Source organism: Bactrocera latifrons, unplaced genomic scaffold, assembly GCF_001853355.1.
Source record: "Bactrocera latifrons isolate USDA-ARS-PBARC rearing strain unplaced genomic scaffold, ASM185335v1 scaffold_33, whole genome shotgun sequence".
In the NCBI taxonomy this organism is placed as follows: Eukaryota; Metazoa; Arthropoda; class Insecta; order Diptera; family Tephritidae; genus Bactrocera; species Bactrocera latifrons.
This window is the reverse complement of record NW_017536963.1, coordinates 1,975,980-1,994,634: the sequence shown is the minus strand read 5'-3', so window position 1 is coordinate 1,994,634 and position 18,655 is coordinate 1,975,980. Positions and strand designations below refer to the sequence as shown.

The 18,655-nt window shown below is 38.0% G+C and overlaps 1 protein-coding gene across 3 annotated transcripts in view; it reads right to left on the bottom strand.

Annotated features, from left to right (window-relative positions):
- Nucleotides 1-808: 808 nt before the first annotated feature.
- Nucleotides 809-18,655, bottom strand: part of LOC108971168 — a 20,676-nt gene continuing 2,829 nt past the window's right edge. The window contains exons 1-19 of one of the 3 annotated variants that reach the window (XM_018937047.1): nucleotides 16,773-16,908; nucleotides 13,230-13,411; nucleotides 13,026-13,170; nucleotides 10,867-10,983; nucleotides 9,736-10,597; nucleotides 9,565-9,674; nucleotides 9,423-9,505; nucleotides 8,142-8,260; nucleotides 7,930-8,074; nucleotides 7,676-7,865; nucleotides 7,476-7,612; nucleotides 7,345-7,422; nucleotides 7,141-7,280; nucleotides 5,813-5,888; nucleotides 5,582-5,734; nucleotides 3,895-5,519; nucleotides 3,617-3,718; nucleotides 1,469-1,572; nucleotides 809-1,390 (exon numbers count right to left, since the gene is read on the bottom strand). In XM_018937047.1, the coding sequence (XP_018792592.1) occupies nucleotides 1,236-1,390; nucleotides 1,469-1,572; nucleotides 3,617-3,718; nucleotides 3,895-5,519; nucleotides 5,582-5,734; nucleotides 5,813-5,888; nucleotides 7,141-7,280; nucleotides 7,345-7,422; nucleotides 7,476-7,612; nucleotides 7,676-7,865; nucleotides 7,930-8,074; nucleotides 8,142-8,260; nucleotides 9,423-9,505; nucleotides 9,565-9,674; nucleotides 9,736-10,597; nucleotides 10,867-10,983; nucleotides 13,026-13,137 (4,308 nt within the window). In that variant the 5' untranslated portion in view covers nucleotides 13,138-13,170; nucleotides 13,230-13,411; nucleotides 16,773-16,908 and the 3' untranslated portion in view covers nucleotides 809-1,235. Of the gene's footprint in view, nucleotides 1,391-1,468; nucleotides 1,573-3,616; nucleotides 3,719-3,894; nucleotides 5,520-5,581; nucleotides 5,735-5,812; nucleotides 5,889-7,140; nucleotides 7,281-7,344; nucleotides 7,423-7,475; nucleotides 7,613-7,675; nucleotides 7,866-7,929; nucleotides 8,075-8,141; nucleotides 8,261-9,422; nucleotides 9,506-9,564; nucleotides 9,675-9,735; nucleotides 10,598-10,866; nucleotides 10,984-13,025; nucleotides 13,171-13,222; nucleotides 13,412-16,772; nucleotides 16,909-18,655 lie in introns of those variants that run through there. The other 2 variants (XM_018937046.1, XM_018937048.1) reach the window with 2 other exon arrangements.

Genomic DNA, 18,655 nt, shown 5'->3' with positions numbered 1-18,655 from the left:
TCGCCGTCTGCTTGTTTTTTAATATATATTTTTCGTTTCTATACTCCAGCTCTTAAACATAAATGATATCGTAGCTGCACATCTACCGTTTCATATATAGTTTTGTGACTTTAAAGTTAACTTACAATTACCACTACAACACCAAATAAATTATCGTTACTTCTGCAGCAGACGTTAATATGTATGCATTTGTGTGTGTGTGGGTGTGATGGCTGAGTATTTCTGTTTACACCAATATCTACACTACTTCATTTTTATGCTTATAAATAGTATATAGTTATGCAAGTATGCACACAGACGAACACATATGCTTATGCATGTATGTATGTGTGTTCTCTGTATGTATGCATTTTTATATTTTTTATTTATTAAGTGTCGCTCACAGCGCAAACGGCTGTTTTCACGCGCTGCACCGTTATTTTTAACATCCGATTTCCGTTTGTTTTTGCTTACGTTTACGTGGCTTACAGATTTGGTGAGAATTCAAGTTAAACATTCAGTACAACTGACCTTACTTTCTCAGTTTTTGGTTTTCAATATGTTTTCTTATTAAATTTGCTTGTTTTTTGTTTTTGTAGAAAAATGCGATGCAAATTAGCCTTCTTAAGTTCATTACGCGCGTTTTCATTAGTATTACATAATTTTTTTTTTATTTTAATTTTATATTTTCAATTTTTCATTTATTTTTATTTAATTTTTATTTTTTTTATTTTTGGATTTTAATTTTTTTTGTATGTTCTACTACAATATTTTGTGTGCTGTTTTGCATACATTTTTGTTGTAATAGTTTGTTTTTTAATTTTTTTTATTTAAATATTGACAGTCACAGGCTTAGTTGAAGCATTATTTAAAATATATATGTATATTTATATATAGTTAAATATATGTACGTGTGTATATAGACCTATTATGCATATACATATGTTTGTGTGTGTGTGTATGCATGTACGTTATTTATGCGCAATTTTTGCAGCTGCAAATTGGTGTGAGCGTGTATGTGTGTTGGTGTGTATATATTTATAGTATACATGTACATATACATATAATATTAGCTACCTTCTAAGTTTAACTAACTTAGTTTTAATTCTTTCCTCTTTTTGCTTTTTTGTTGTTTGAGTGTAAAATCATCTCTTTGTACAAACCGAAAAAGTACTCACTGCTCGAACAAACCAAACAGACTATTAAACTAGTGTCAGTAGTATTGACGGTTGTTGATACGTTTTTATAACGGTATTTCAAAGTAATCCCGTTTCGACATTGTGTGCTGTCCCCAGCGTGTTAGGATCGAAATTCAATTTCAATTCGCCAGCCAACACGATCTCCGAAATGCAGCCGACAATGCCATTCGCATATTTTCGTCGTGTGAAGTAAATCGCATTGGGCATGCCACCTGCAAAAAAATTTTATATTTTTTATAAGACTTCACTTAAAAATTTGCAAGCAAATGAATTTCTTTCGAGCCACTCACCGACATAGAGTCCGGTGTCTGTATTCAATTGTTTTAATTTGCCCGGTGAATATTGTGTTGTTGTTTTTCTGCCATCTATCTCCAAGTAGCCAGCCTGTGAGTCTCTGTTGAAGGTAAATAAAACACAACAAATATTATGTACATATACATATTATACATATATGAATGATAAAAAATTAGTCGAATTTCTTTTTCGGCACCGATATTTTTTCTTGTGGACATTCTCGGTTGTTGTTGTAACGGTTATTTAGTCCACGCTTAAGGCGGTAAGGTTCGGGCAGGCTGTCATAAAAGTCAACAAACGGTAGGGTCAGGAAGTGTTCTGTTTCGACCGAGTCGAATCATAGGGAGAGTGGTGTTAGATGAGATAATAAGTTGGAAATGAAAGAGTGGACATAAGAAGGGTACAGTATTCAGAAAGAAGTTATGCAAGGGTCACACTAGATTCGCCAGACAGCTGGAGCCCTTCGTCTGTAATGAAATATATTTGGTATGTCGAAGTATGTTCTAGATAAATAGCAGGAGTTGCGCAAAGGTCACTCCAGGTTCTAGAAAAACTCGAGCTCTTTGTCTGCAATTATTGGTGGCTTGAGTTGAAGTACACCACTCACATAGAGAGAATCGGTGAATGTGTTTATGGCTCTAATGAGAATGGCGGTCAGTGCGCCTGTAAATCTTTGTGCGTTCGTGGTTTGGTCGGCGTACTGTCCGATGTCGTAGACGTAATCAAGGAAAGACATCTTGATATCCCAAGTAAGCTGCTTCACTTCAAGCACGCGACTGCGAAAACTTGCCAGCAGAAACTCTTGTAGCACCTTATGTTTCTTGAACGGAAGCATGCCCATACATTAAAAGGCATTCTGTAATTGTTTGGAATGCAGTATTTAGATACATTTGAAGGTTCTTTCAGTACATCCAAGCTATGTAATTTGGTAGTAATCGCGCTCGTATGAGGAGTGAAGAAACACAGTTCCCACTACAGTCAAAGACTGTCAACTCGGCAGAACTCTCCGCTACAACAACAATGTAAGACAATGATTTTTGCGAGGTCGAAGAACTCAGTTATCATGAAGTAATTCGACACCATTAATATTTTGGGATTGATACTCCTTAACTAATATACATCATTTTCACTAATATTTATAATATTAATTGTAACTAGATCAAAAAGCTATAGAATGAAGTTATTCGACCAATTTACGAAATAATCTCTACAGAAAGGCTGTCCTTTGGACGAAAATCGGCGGAATAAGGGGGGGGAAGAAGGAAAAATCCGTAAAACTCAACCTAGCATTTCGTTTACCAAACTCAGCAATCACCTTCCAAAAGGAATTTCCGCAGTAAATATTGTTATAAGGCATGCCCATTTTTTAGCTGTCAGTCTGTATGGTATTTCCGGTTTGTCCGGAAATTAATAGGATAAGCTCCTTCTGCGTTGATGCAGCGCTATCAGCCCGATTTCCAAGCACTAAAGGCGTCGCGGAAGACATTTCCCGGAATAGCCTTTAGAGCCGAGGTGCATGGATGCAAGGAAACAAAAAATGTGACCCCCGGACATCTGCGCTGTAGGGCGGCTTCGGAATCGTTAGGATGTCGGCCTTGGTTAGGTAGCTGTTCACAAGAAAGGCGGTGTGAACCGGGGTGCAAATTCCTATCGGCTGCAATGTCTTGTCGGACCCGATTGACTCTTCGTTTGAGGACTTCCACGTAAATCTTGGCATATAAAAGACTCATGGCTTTGCCAATTCGGCTGTCTTTTCGTTTTGGGAACAAATTCATGGACGAGTGGAGTTCATCCGTCAGTGAGTTTAAAGCCTTCCTGCAGTTGTTGGCTACGTTGAAATTAATCTGTGCCACGGACAACGCCAGCAATGCTGCCTGCTATCTGGCTGTTTTCTGGAACCTCACATATTTATTCAATCGAACTTTACATGTCTTCTCTATACCTAGTACTTCCTCATTCCATACATTTTGGATCTATATGTAGATAGAGCTGTAGTATACTCCTATAGGGATAACTTGACATCAACATTTTCTTAGTTATCAACCCATTGAAATATACAAGATAATAAAAAAACTGACGAGTTTCAGTTATTTGAAGCTCAACACAATCAGTCTATATAAATACATCCAACACATTTGACTTACCTGAATGCACGGACTCGATGCCAAAGACCGTCGCTCACTCGGCTCGTGTTGAATTTTATATCGACCTCTCCGGAACCCAAATCATAGCGGAAATGTAGATAACTGAAGTTTGCAGGAAATAAAAGGTTAAAGTTTTTATATAGAAAAGATCACTTAAAATATTTAACGCAAAGACAAAACGTCTCAAAATCCTTATAAATGTTTATTTGATAATTCTGACTCTAGTAGGTCTCGATTGTATTATGATCATAGCCTATTAAATAAATTCAGTTGCATACCCATTTTCTATACCCAAAGATAGGAAGTCAGCATTATCCTCCGTCGTGGCTTGTCGTCCAGTCCACAAAATAACGCCATTCGGTGAGTGCGTCTTAATGCGTAAATTCAAGTCTATATTGTAGCTTATAACCTGACTCATCGTCTCAGCATCGTTGTAATGAAAGTAACTGTCTTCGCCAGCAAAGCAAGCGCCGAAATTCTTGCGTACGCCAACAAAATGGCTCTGATGATCCGCCGGTAATTGCATTTTCTTCAATAAACTCCAATCCGTTTGGGTATCAATGGTGGGGGATGGTTTGTTTTGTTTAACTGTAGTCGCCTTTTCCGTAACGACTGTCTGCACCGCTTCGAGAATATCATCATTCATTTCATTAAACTCAGCATCAAGTTCCGAGGACATACTAAAAGTGTCATTAAAACTATTTTTCTCATCTATATTGAATTTCGTTGGGTCTTCTTGACTAATATCCTCACTTTCGTAATCGTATTCATCTACGACTAACTTAAGCGCTTTATTATTAGATGTATTCTCAGGTCCATTGGCGAGTATGCGTCGCATATCCTGTACCAACTCCTTGCGATGATAATCGTCAGTGCCGTCGCTTTTACTGTCGAACAATATGTCGTCCACAAAAAATGGTTCGGATTTGGTTTCTTCGTTCATGGCATCGTGCGCATGCCGCCGATCATCTTCGTACATATCATTTTTCCACGCAGGCGGTATGCTATCGAAATCATCTTGCTTGAAAACATCTTGCTCCGATAAAATGTCGTTGTGGTTATCGTTAACAGTTTTCTGTTTAACATCCGGCTTCTGCTCGTAATCTTTGTCTGGGTCCACACCAATTTCCACTTCGACATTCTCATCGAATGTCAGTATGTCGATTTCCGGATTCGTTTGGAAACTTTCGTAGTGTGTCGGCAATCGGCTTAATTTAAAATTGTAGACGTTTTTATGTTGCTGATCATCTTTACCGCGAACCTTGGAACTTTCACGGTGTTTCGTTAACCACACCTGACTTTCTTTAGTCGCGTGTTTCTCTTTACGCTTTTGTTTCTTATGTTTGCTTTGTAATGGTTCTTCATTATAGTAACTTTCGTCATCCAGATGACGCGTATCTCGATATATGATATCATCGTCTGCCTTCTCAACCACATCATCCTCCACCATAAGCGGTTCCCACGACTGCCTACGCCGGCTGTCGTGTTCCATGCGTTTGTGGCTTGAAGTGGTGGTTCGCTCTGTTGAGGGACTGATTGTAGTGTGGTGGGTTTTGGGCGCTTTTATACCCTTAGAAAGCACTTTACTCATATGCAATTTGGAGTGTCCACCTGCCTTCGTATGCTTAGGTAAATGTGCAATATGTTTACTGTAAATTTTATGTTTTTCTTTATTTTCCTTCTTCTTCGCTTTATTCTTTTGTAATTCCTCTATCGGCACCTCGGCTGCCTTATTGCATTGAGTACTGAACGCATTGCAACGGCATTCGTAACTCTCCATTTGAGGTATGCAGTCGGCAAGTGGCCCACACGGCCTAGCCACGCAAGCATGCGGGCAATTGCCGATATTTGTACCGCCTAAAGCTTCCGAAATAATCGCCAGTGAGTGTCCATTGATATCGATCTGAAATATAATTATGTTTATATAATTTAAGAAATATTGCCTTCTCTGAAATGTATTTCTACCTTTTGTATGCAGCCCACGAAAAACGGTTTCGATTTCAGATCCAACGGTAGCTTATCTTCGTGATTCACGCCGCCCAGAAAGATATTTTCAGGCAGTGAAAGATGCCAGAAACCATTTGAGGAGATTGTCATTACTTCTGGATATGTATCGATCTGTTAAAAATGTATTGATATAACGGTAATTCAATATTCGCATTTTAAGTGTTTTTTTTTGTTTGTTATTTCATTTACCTTTAGAACCGCTAGTCTTGCTGTTCGGGACACTTTTACAGTATGCCATTGTCCAATGCTCAAAGGGTACTCACTCCTGTTGGCAGAAATATGCAACTTTTGAGCTCAGTATTAACAAAAATATTTACATATATACATAGAATAAGATCACTTTAAACGATTTCCGAACTTAAAAATATCTATAAATGTTTTAAAAACCTACATATATAAAAAACTAATATTTAGGTGCTTCGAAGTTCAAGGTACTAGATGAAGTATCAAATTAGACTTCAAGTAGCTGTTAAGGTTCGCAAAAGGCGTTGCCGTCCTGTATGACGAAGACTTCAGCAACTTAAATTGAAATGAACTGAACCTCCATCTGGCATTGCCAAGAACCAGTAAGTCTGTGTATGCCGACCAGTAGAACTAATACCGGAAAAGAACATGTTTAACGACACCAAAAGTATTTGGCTTGTTCAATAAATTGCCGAGTTTATTATTACAACAAAAGCACTCCTTAAAATATCCACAAGTTGCAGAGGAAAAGGTTATCTAATTAAGAATCACCTAACCGACTGACTGTTCTTCTAATACGCCACGTGGTGGTTATTCATATCTAAAAAATATACATTAGTTTCATACAGCTCATAATTTAAATAATTGAAATGTCGATTGTTTACGTTAATACACCACTTGGTGAATATTTTTTTATAAATACACCATATGGTGAGTAGTCTGCTTTTATATCTATGTAATTAAAAACCATCTAACTTTTTCTTCTAATATGCCACGTGGTGGTTATTCCTCTCTAAAAAGTATACACTAGTTTCATACAGCTCACTATCTAAATCATTGAATTTTAGATTAATACACCACGCGCTGAATATTTTTTTTTTTCAAGTATAAATTCACCATGGGGTAGATAGTCCGTTTTTATATCTACCTGATTAAGAATCAAATAACTTCAAATACACCACGTGGTGAATATTGCGTTTTGATTAATTTAATTAATAAGCGATAAGAATAAAGCCCTTAACTTTTAATAGCGTGGGTTCAACTTTCGAATACAGATCTCCAGATTGTAGATTGCACATACAATTAAAAGCCCTGATTTCAAGATATGATAATATCATTTCAAGAAGCTTTCTTTCTTTTGTTCCCTTAGACTAAACTTCGTACGCAGTATAAAATGCATATTCCGACCTTCAACATACATCGTTTCCAGAGCAATAGGGGTTGTGTAAGTGAAACGACTTCTGATTTCTTTTCCATCAAAAACTCTCAACTTGATAGTATTACATAAACTATTTGTGTAATGTTTTATACCGCTAAAATAAATTAATACATACCTTACAATAGCTGGACCGCTGCCAAGATCAAAGACGAACTCAACAAAACCACCGCTCAGCGATAGGGCGATGAAATCACCATGTTTCGTCGAGCCCGAATACAATATTAGACCATCAGGTTGTTCCGCTTTCAAAATAATCTAAGAAGAAGCAACATGAAGTACTCTTCTCCATCTCAAATATTTAGCTAACTGTACAACTAACCTTCAGTTCCAACCAAATCAACGCACTATCTCCGAGTGGCGCATAACGCAGGTAGGACGAACCATTAAAAGCCGGTACCTGAAAAGAAGATTTTGTTAGAAATAGAAATTATATTATAAACTGCAACTAACCTGAAGATCCATACGTATTTCGCAAAGGTCGCCGACAAATCCTATGGGACATAGGCAAACAGCGCCCTGATCTGAGGGCAAACACTTGCCGCCATGTTGACAAGGGTATGTGAAGCACTTGTCAGTTACGCAGTCCTCTGCAAAATAAGACGCAGGTGAATAAGTATACTGCCACTTACTTAAATCCAAATAAGACTTACGTATGTCAAAACCCTTGGTAACATCACCCAGTGGATGTTCCTCGAACTTGTACTCATGTTCGTTTGCCACAAAGCGTCTTATGCAGCCGATAAAACCATTATTGACGGGTAAACGCTTTGTTAAGCCCGTTATGTTGCCAGTGCCGCCCAGAAAGACCGGTTCACGGAATGTTATGCGAGAAAAAAGTCCCTAAAACAAGTAATATTTATGTGTATAAACATTTCACGAAGATATAGCGTTGAGCAAAACTTACATTAGAGCGACCCTGAACTTTGGTGCCATGGTTTAGTACCAACCAGGCATCCCAACGGTGACGATAAATTATCACCGAGTTCCACTCGTTCAACAATATTGTCTCACTTGACCGAACACTGCCTACGCCAGATCCGCAGTCAAACCTTTTGGTAGAATATATAAATGTTTATAAAAAAATTGGTTTGAGAAGTGAAATCAAGGAGCTTGTACCAAAACTCAACGAATCCTTTATTTAATAGAAGCGCCATGAAATCTCCAGTGAGGTCATCTCTCTCACCACTTAGTAGTATAATACCATCGAATGACTCTGGTCGAAATTCTACTCGTATCTGTAAAAAGAGAGTATAGTATATTTAATTGTCATATGAAAAGAACTTTAATTTTATTCAGATAAAGATTGTCATTACCATATTTCGAGGTATCTTTTAAGATTTGTTACAAATTTGAACTAAATTTGCCTTATCACGGAGAAAGAAAGGATTATGGGAAGATTTACGACCCTTATCTCTTTGTTATGTTGTGAATTATTATTTCAAAAAGCAGCAATTAGTATTTGGACCCACAGCCCTCTTAGTAATAATAACGAATTTTTAGGACTTCAATCAATGGAAAGTAATCACCGACATTGACATTTTTTGAAAAGAAAATCCATTGAAAGAACAGTATGTCAATATGAACAAGATCGACTAGACTGACTGAAAGATTAAGTAAAGTAATTATTGGCCTCTCGTGGTGTCTTCAAATATCAAACGCGGCTTATATCTCAGTTGTTTAAATCTAATATCTCTGTCATCAAACAAACAGACGTCATTCTCAAGACTTGGCTCCTACGTCATTGTTAAGAGTCGTAAATAATTTCGTCTATCTTGGAAACAATATTAACGCCAAAATGTCAGCCGATGGAAGGTTGAGCTGTACGAGATGTACCATGGCATAGTTCAGCGAATTAATACAGCGGCTACGTTGGCTAGGCCTTGTCATCCGAATGGACGAAAACACTTCAGCTCCGAGAGTATTCAACGCAGTACCTGCGGAGGGAAGCAGAGGAAAGCAAGATCTCCACTCCTTTGGAAAGATCAGGTGGAGAAAGACATGGCTACACTTAGAATCTCTAATTTGCGCCAAACAGCGAAAAGAAAGAACGTCTGCGCGCCGTCTAAGCTCAGCTATAATCGCTTATGCGTGTCTACACCAATAAAGAAAAAAATTTCATAATACTCCCTACGTCCTGCATCTCTGACCATCTTGCTCGCTTCATATTTGAGATATCAAATCCAAGTTTCTCTATGAATATCAAGAGTTTTTTCAGGATGGAGGTTAGGAAGCTTCAAATAGAAAAGTTCTAACGGTTTTAGAATAAATACTTCTTAGTCTTCATACTCCTGTTAGTAACCAATAGACTATAAGCAGGAGTATACCAGCCTTAAGCTCAGTCTCTCGGACTAACTTATCCAGCCTATATATGAACTGTCAAATTAGTTTTCCGCCTACCTGCACATGCTTATAAGCACCCCTCAATGCCGGAAAGGCTAACCACGAATGCTTCGAAAACTTCGGCGTGCGTATTTTGATTTCTGCAAGGTAAAAAATCGATTTCATTGTGAGCTCTAAGTCATCATATCACTCTACTCACCTTCCGAGCACCTCTCACCACTTCTTCCAAAGGGGCAAAGGCATTTGTTAGCGTCGTCCACACGTTCGCACACACCTTCCGTGCCGCAATCCAAATCGCAAGCGTGACCACTAAGAGGACAATGAATAAAGTGAATACAATGATGTTTTTTTTAAATAAATGTGAACTTACTTCGTAGAAGCTGAGCTGTTTGCTCTCGTAGTGCTCAACTTGCTCAATTTATAGGTCGCGCTTGCTGCAGCAGACTGTTTTGTGTTGTTTCTTTTATTGTTTTTATTGTAGAGATCCGCTGCCACCGCAGTGTGCTGATCCTGATATGTACTTTGACTCTGACTGGATGTGCGCAGATGGGGCTGCTTGACGGCGACACCACCAAAGCTGGGCTCATCTATGTCCAGGTCATTATTCAGTGTATTCACTATCTTATTTTTATTATTATCATTGGGATTAATTGCTTGTGTAGTTGTTGATATTACTGACGGTGTGCCCTTTTGAATGCGAGCTGAATTCCTTGTCTTATGCGGCCCGTTATTTATCGCAGTGGGTTTAGGTTCCGCTTTCAAATGAATTCGTATGGATTTTTTATTTGTGGACGCTTCTAGGGGATCGTCAGTTGTGGCAGTTACTACAACGCGGCGGGAATTGATTGCGCTCCGTGTCGTTGTTGGTTCTGTCAATTTAGTTTTCAACTCAGGTACATCTTGGCTAGTATTAGTTAACTCTTGTTCATCGCCATTACTGAAATAGACGTCTTCAGATGATATGTAATAATCGTTTGAATTGACCTTTGTACGCTGGTCGTTGCGTTTCGTGTCATCGTAGAAAAAGTTGTCATCCTCTACACCCTCGACATCCTCCATCGAGAATGATGCCGAGGAAAGGGGCGCTGAAGCCTCCCGATTCGCTGTGTCACCAGTCATTGATGATGTTGAGGGCGCATAACCAAGCTTGGCGCTAAATGAAGCGCCTTTTTGATAAAGTACGTCCTCATCGGATTTCGAATGACCATCCGCACTGTTTGTGGAGTTTATTACTAAGAAAAGTGGAAAGTGAAGTTGTAAAAAATATCAGTTGAAAAATTTGTTCCGAGTCTTCAGATGGGAAAGTTTGTTAAGTCAATGGATGTTTGAATAAAAAGAGAGTCCCGGAAAAAATGTTTGTCCTATCTATTGGTACCTCCGACTTTTTTGACTTCCCAGAACTGTCAATATTATGACTCCAACAAAAAAAGGATTCCTCAGCCTCTTTAAAACTTAAAATATTGACTAGTTCCGATAATCATTTGACTTGACATCCACTTACCTTGACAGCTGTAACCGTTTTTGTTCAGCTCGTACCCTTCAATGCAATCGCACTCGTACATTCCATCGTGGATTTCGTAGCATAACTGTTCGCATGGACTCGTGTGACCACAGTGACCTAAATGTGAGGTAAAAATTACATTGAATAATGTATAATATATATTATATATACATCCTTTTTGAAGCCCACATATATAAAAAAGACAAGAACTAAAATTAAAAGAATCAGGTTCCTTACTCTAATACTGTGTAAATATTAATTAGTTAAAGTCGCCCACGTTGTAGAATATGATCTCAAACAAAAAGCTAAAACTTTGTTTTGTTAGAGCAGAACTTGAAAAGTCCTCGTAATTGAAAGCAGTTCTTGAACAATTCTTAAGTAAATGATCTTGACTAGACTCTTGTAGAACCCTCAGAGGTGATCTAGTAACTGATGCCTAGAACACTTCTCTAGCCTGCTGAATGACAGAGAAAGCATAACACCAAGAGATAGTGAACCCGATTGGCCAACTGTTGAGACGATATAGCGGACGTTCCGTTGCCCAACCATGAAGAAGTTCGAATAGCGATTAATCGCCTAAAGAACAACAAAGCGGCGAAGCTGATGAATTGCCGGCGGCGGCGAAGAACTGATAAGGAGAATGCATCAGCTTTTTTGTACAATATGGTCGGACGAAAGCATGTCCAACGATTTGAATTTAAGTGTGCTCTACCCAATTCACAAAAAGGAAGACCCCACAATCTTAGCCAATTACCGTGGCATAAGTCTCCTGAATTGAATATAAGGTTCTATCGAGCGTATTATATAAAAGATTAAAGCCCATCATCAACAAATTGATTGAACCTTATTAGTATGACTTTAGGACTGGAACATCAACAACTGCCCAGATATTCACCATGCGCCAAATCTTGGAAAAGACCCGTGCAAAGAGGATCGACACACAGCACATCTACATCGATTTCAAAGCTACTTTTGACAGCACGAAAAGGGGCTGCCGCTATGTCTGAATTTACTGCCCCCGCAAAACTAATGCGGCTGCGTAAACTGACGTTGAGCAATATCAAAAGCTCCGTCAGGATCGAGCCGGTCAATACTAAACGAAGTTTCACAAAAAACTTCCTATCATGCGACTTCTTCAACCTATTCTTGGGGAAAATAATTCGAGCTGCAGAACTAAATAGAGAAGGTACCATCTTCTATAAGAGTGTACAGCTGCTAACGTACACCGACTGTATTGATATAATTGGCCTCAACTTAGGCGTCGTTAGTTCTGTTTTCTCCAGACAAGATAAGGAAGCGATGCAAATGGGTCTTGTAGCAAACGAGGACAAGACGAAATATCTCCTGTCATCTAACAAACAGTCGTCCACTATCGACGAACAAAAACCAAACTCTATAAGTCACTCATTATTCTAGTCCTATAACATGGTGTAGAGGCATGGACGATGACAACATCTGATGAGACGACGATACGAGTTTTCGAGCAAAAGGTTCTGTGGAAGATTTAAGGTCCTTAGCGCATTAGCAACGATGAATATAGCTTTCGATGGAACGATGAACTGTGTGTGATATACACATTGACTACATTCATAGTCAAATCTTAAGTTACGTTTTGATTTCAGCCCCGTCTATCGAGTATGTTTTTTTACCTCATAAACCTCTTGTCTTAAATGATATATGAAAATACTGTTATGTCTCCAAAACAGTATCAATAACGTCCGTTCTCATGCTTTAACACACCTTCTACATTTTGTTGGCGATAGTTCTAGTTTCATGAAAGTCGAATTTCAAAGGGTTAGGGTACCACCCTTGAATTATAACAGGATTTTTTCGATGGAATTTTCTCACTCCGTTCAAGAGACATGATATGAACATCGGCATATTTCTTTACATTATGTGATTGCCACCCTCATGGCAAGTGTTATAAAATTATGACAACCACAGCTAATTTTCAACACTACAATTTTTGACAGCCATATTACATTTCTGTGGAAGCCTGTTGACTACTGCTATTACCAAATGCCAAATTCGAGACTTGCAAGGGGAGAATTGAAACTCCTGACTCGTGTGACGTTTGATGAAGTCGTAAAAATATACGTAACTGTTATATACATACATACACATGTATATATAATATGTCGGAATTCGTATGTTTGTACCTTGAAAAGCTGCCTCCATTGTAATTTCCGCCTCGGCACTTTTGGCAGTCGCCAAAATAGCTACCAAAATGAGTCCATGCATTAGCAGGTTATTAGTTTTAGTCTTCGCCATTTTCTTATTACTATTTGTGTGCACTTATGTCAGCTGTCAGAAGAAAAATGTTGTAAGTTCTTAAATTACAAATTAAATATATTACCTGTTACCTTTGTTAATTCTTCTCCGCTGCCAATTCCACCTTTTATAATAATAAAAATCAAACTTCGATAACTGTATTGCCTGTAATTACACTGAATTATAGTGATCAATTGGTCTCCAAGGCTTTCTCATGCTTTTGGCAATTATACAAATCAATTGAAATATTCCGTTAAACCCATTGTATTTATGCCTGCGAGTAAAGTAGAAAGAAACACATAATTAATTGCTTTCATATTAATGTTGAGATTCTTATTAAATGCTCATAGCTCATGATATGCTTAACTGGATAGACATTACTTTTTACCTGTGATTGGAGCTTATAGCGCTTTTAGTTTCCCAACAACATAAACTATACTAGCTCTAAAATATATATTACAAGTAAAGATAGTTATAACCTCAGTCTCAGATTTTTACTCAGTAAGAAAACTTATTAAACTCTGTAGGCTCTATAGGCTGTGTCATTTATTATACCCTAAGTGTACTTAGTTTCGCACGAAGTTTGTAACACGCATAAAGAAACGTCGGCAGTATAAAGTAAAGCATGATCCCTACTTTTTTAAGGAACAAAGACTGAAACATCAAATTGTATGGATAATGTTTATTATTATTCGAAAGAACATTCTTTGGTATTTTTTTTGAAAATTATCTTTCCAAATGTTGGTTGCGGCTACGTCTCAGAAAGTCCATCTATTTAGACCAATTTTCGATCACTCGTTCAAGGGTTTGTCGCATAGACTTTAGACTTTACAGTCGATATCGCCATGTCCGTCTGTTTGCGCGAACTATCCGCTCAGTCTGTGAGATAGCAATCCGAAATTATTATGCCATACCAACTGTTGGATCAAAGTCAAGTTCATAAATTATCAATTTTTTTATTTGTCAAGGAATCTCTTCAAATTTCAGCATAGATTATTGTTCAAGACAATGCTACAATCTTCGAACAAATATTTCTGATCGAAGGATTTTTGCAATATTTCAGCTTGTGTCCCACATCTTATGCATAATCCTTGCCCTTTTCTGTCGGGTCCTTTGCATTCCCATTGCAGTTGGCCGAAACAAAATCATCTTTAGTATTATTTAATTTCCTTCATAAGCTTGATCCTGCAGCTGATCCATCTTATTTTTATGTGACCTCCTTTTAGTACTCTGTTTGCGCTATCAGTTTATATAACTGTATATACGAGCGAGTATTTGGAGCGCTGATCCTCTCTACAATTTTTTCATCTGCTTCCTCTAGGAGTCGTCTTACAGAGATCTTGACTTATGCTGCGGTGGTTAATGAGTGAAGGTTTTAATTCTGTATTTTGGCTTTCATCTTCGCTTATAAGAGCTGAACCATGCAGATTGCTCTTAAGCGCATTTTGTAGCTCTGGTTTCGGTTCCTTCCCTTTCTTCAGTTCGAGGGGCAGTGCGTCTGATTTTGTTTCCACTTTGCTCGGACCTCCACCTTATCTTGAAGTGTCGTAACTTGTTTTCGTATGTTTGGAAGGACCTCGACATAACTGTAACGTTCTGGCAGTTTAATTAGCACTACTCCGGGCCATACTCAAGTTCTGGGCCGCTTTTGCTTCTGTATCTTGTCATATATTTGCCCATTTAGTGTTGATTGTTTTTGTTTCGTTTCGCTTTTACTATATGTCATACGGGTGTCCGGGTCCCCATTCCTAAGACTCCTGCTCCAATGGGCTTTGGTGCAGCTCGTTTCGGAAAATCTATTACTTGCATTGAATAGCGTTTGTATGTTTTGCATCCCTTTTTGATTTTATCCAGTTCCGGCGGAAGCTTCCTATAAATGCCGAATATCTCGTCTAACTCAGATGCACAATTTTTACCTCGGTATTTATATTGTTGACATTGCTAACTTCATCATTTAAGGGAAGGCGACACTTTGGGAGCGGCAACCTCTTCTCAACTTCGTCACTCGCATCCGTCTGTTGTCACTCTCTTATGGGTAGCTTTTCCTTCTTAGGGGTTGTGGATGATTATTTCGACATCATCTATTCACCTCGGCACCGGAGTTTTATAGGATGTTTCAGTATGCGGAATCGTTACGAATGTTAGAAAAGGATTGCGGTGCATCAGTTTTATCAAAAACACAAGCGAGTGGTACAAACCTTCAAAGACGGTCGAGAGATCGTTAAAAAGATGCCACGGCAAGAAAGTGAAGAATATGGTGCTTCAAATTCGTCAGCCAAGTGTTAGAGAGATGGCAAAAGAGTTCGACATCTCTTGCGAGTCCGTTCGATTTATTTTGGTGGATATTTTGGGTATGAAACGCGTTCTTGCTCGACTCGTCCCGATGAAGCTGAGCTTTCAAAGAGAGTACCGAAAACAGGAGTCTTTGTACATGCTTGATAGTGCGAATTCCGAACCCACATTCATCAAGAGCATTATAACAAGGGTTTACGCTCAAAAATCAAGGTGATTATCAGTGTTTTTTTTAATATTCGTGGTTGGTGTCTCATTTATTTGACAGACGGTCAATAAACAACTCTATTTGCTCGTTTTGAGACGTTAAAACCAAATTCGCTGAGGGCCATCCCAAAACGTGCTTCTGAAAAGTGTATAGGACTGGAGAAATCATTGTTATAAGTGGCATCTTGTGGGATTTACTTGAAAGGCGACAAAATAAATTGTAATAAATAATTACATATTTTGCGTTTGATTTAAAACTTTTTTGTCAAAATGTATTATTCAACCAAATCTGTGTAAATAAGCAAATTTTAGTCAACTACCCACTCTCCTTCTGTACAAATGTAGGAGTATATAAGTATTTTAATGTCTGCCAGTCTTCAGGTGTCACAACATATGTATACCCAATTGACGAAAATCACCTAAGCTTCTAATTCTGTCAAAACCAGACGTTTGCAATAACTTTATATTCGAATCCACAAAACGCTGCCAGAGTATCACATCTCGTAGCGTAGCAAAACTACACTCAACCCACTAGACAAATACAGTCACCATTAGAATGCTCTTCCTATTGCGCTTTTCATTCAGCTGTTAGTCCTTGGACGAATGGAAAATTTAACGTCGCTCATTCCTTCCACTTCAAGGTTTTTACTGACAAAAGTCTAAGTCTTACAAATAAATGTAGATATGTATGCATATATGTTTACACGCATAACTGTAGTATGTGTTATATCATAGGGCAAACAAATCGGAGAGAGCCTTGGCAACTAGCTGAACCACAACAAAGCGAAAATTACTACACGAAGCAGAAAAAGGCACTAAGATTTCAGTACTGGAAAGTTTCCATGCAAAAGTGTGACGTAGAGTTTGACGGAATTTTAAAGTTTAATTATTATTCTTTTCAGTTTTCATTGAATTTTTTTGTATTTTCAGATTTATTGTCTGAAATGCAGTTATAATGGAATCACTATACCAAAAATGGATGCCGGAGCTAGCAAATTTCAACTGCAGCTTCCTTTCCGAATCATATGTAGAGTGTGAAAGTGTATAATTTCTCATTATTCGCTACTTTTTCTGTTGTTTTTGTAGTTAAAATATTTCATTTCCCGTCACCCTGTTGATTTTACCATTTTCATTACTTTTTTACTGAAGTTGTGTGTCGCCATAATAATTCGCTCTTTCACTTCTATCGATTTTTTATGCTTTCCTTTTAACTCCACTTCATCCGGCTGACCGTAGACTCGTCGTTTGCACACCTTCGCTCCAATTAGTTGGACTTTTTATGCCATTTATTCTGATGAAATTGCATTTTTCCGTTAGTATTTTTTTTTACTATTTTTGAGACATTTAGCCTCCTTTTGGTTTTTTTTTAAGTTAATTTACCGAATTCATTTTCATTTGTCCATTCGTCTAGCGCTGCGGCGCAGTGGCGGTATGATTAAGCACTAATTTATTCCGTGACTCTTTTGTCAACTTATGCCGCATGCTAAGTCAGTGAATTAGGGTACCGTTAACATTTGGATTTCCACAGTGGCGATTTTACTACGACTACTACATGAATTGACAGCAGGTGGTGACTGCGCTGCCACCATTGCCGCGTCGTAAGCTGACTGAAGCAAAAGGGCGTAGGATTGCTAGCCATTCATACACGCATATTTACACAAGCCTAGCACACACATGCAGGCATTCAATGAAATCTATATAAGCTATTATGTGTTGGTGTGCAGGTGCCAGAGTCGTCTGATATTCTTTTGTTTTATTGTCTTCTCCAGTGTCTGCGCCAATTATTAGATGTTTAAGCAGGTGGGTGTGTAAACATACATAACTGTCTATCATGTAGCGCACCCTGTGGGAAATTGAGCTGACTGCTAAATTTTCTCTTTTGCGGCTGCTTTGCAATTATTTTTCGGTTATTTCAAGGACAGCATGGCGAAAAAAGCAGGTTTTTGGGGAGTTTATGTATTTAATACGGAAAATTTTCAAAAAATGTCAACTATTTCGAAAAATATGTATACTGAATACACAATATTGTTCATTCCTAGAAATAACTTAAGTTCAGTATCTTACGAAGATACCGAAAATTGTTATACGTTATTTTTTCTTTAAATTACACTATTTTCCACTCCAACTAGGCGAAGTCGGGGGAAAAACGAAGCGCCGGGGCTTTTCACAGTTGGATCGTAGTTCAAGGAAGGTTGGAGCGGCAGTCTTCTGTCAAAAGTTGATTGAGAACTCTGGTTTCAGTATGCTAGACCACTATAGTGTCTTTTAAGCAGAAATGATAGCCGTCAAGATAGCAACAGATGTACATTGGTTGCCAAACTTTTTACGAACCGGACGAATTGACTGGAATGACTCAATAAATTTGTGGCAGGYTCTAGGGGTTTTGCCGATATTCGTAGGTCTTTTGGTTCCTACCTATGAGTTCTGGATGTCCCAACGAATAATCGTCTGTCGCAGTCCAAATGGGACTATTCCTGCTTTCAGGAGGAATCATAAAATTTCTTACAGGGCCTATTTTTTTTCTTTTATGCAGGAGTACCTGAAAGCGCACATAAATTACACTTACACATATATCCATACATATTTACACATATACTTTTGTTCACCTGATCGGCTGCGTACCTTAAGACAAATGTGTATTTGTATGCATATTTGTTTGTATATATGCTACAGCGTGAATTTGTTTGCTTTCAATTAAAGAACCATCGTGCGTAGCATTTACTTCTATTATATGTAATTAAATCGATCCAAGTATGAATGTTGTTTAATTTAAAAGTACCGTACGTATGTCCAAAACGGGCACAACTTGTCGGTATTTCGAAGTGATATATATTATATTTAAGTGTAGCGGAAATTTAGTAAAAAATCATCGTTATTTGCAATGAACTGTACTTGTTTGAGAAAATTTACGTTGTGCCATGGCGGATACGTAACCATTTGCATTTCAACTTTCGAACGCAGTTTGTTGGAATTTTTGGAGTTTTTTGGTTGCTATTATTGTTGTTTTTTTTTTTTTATT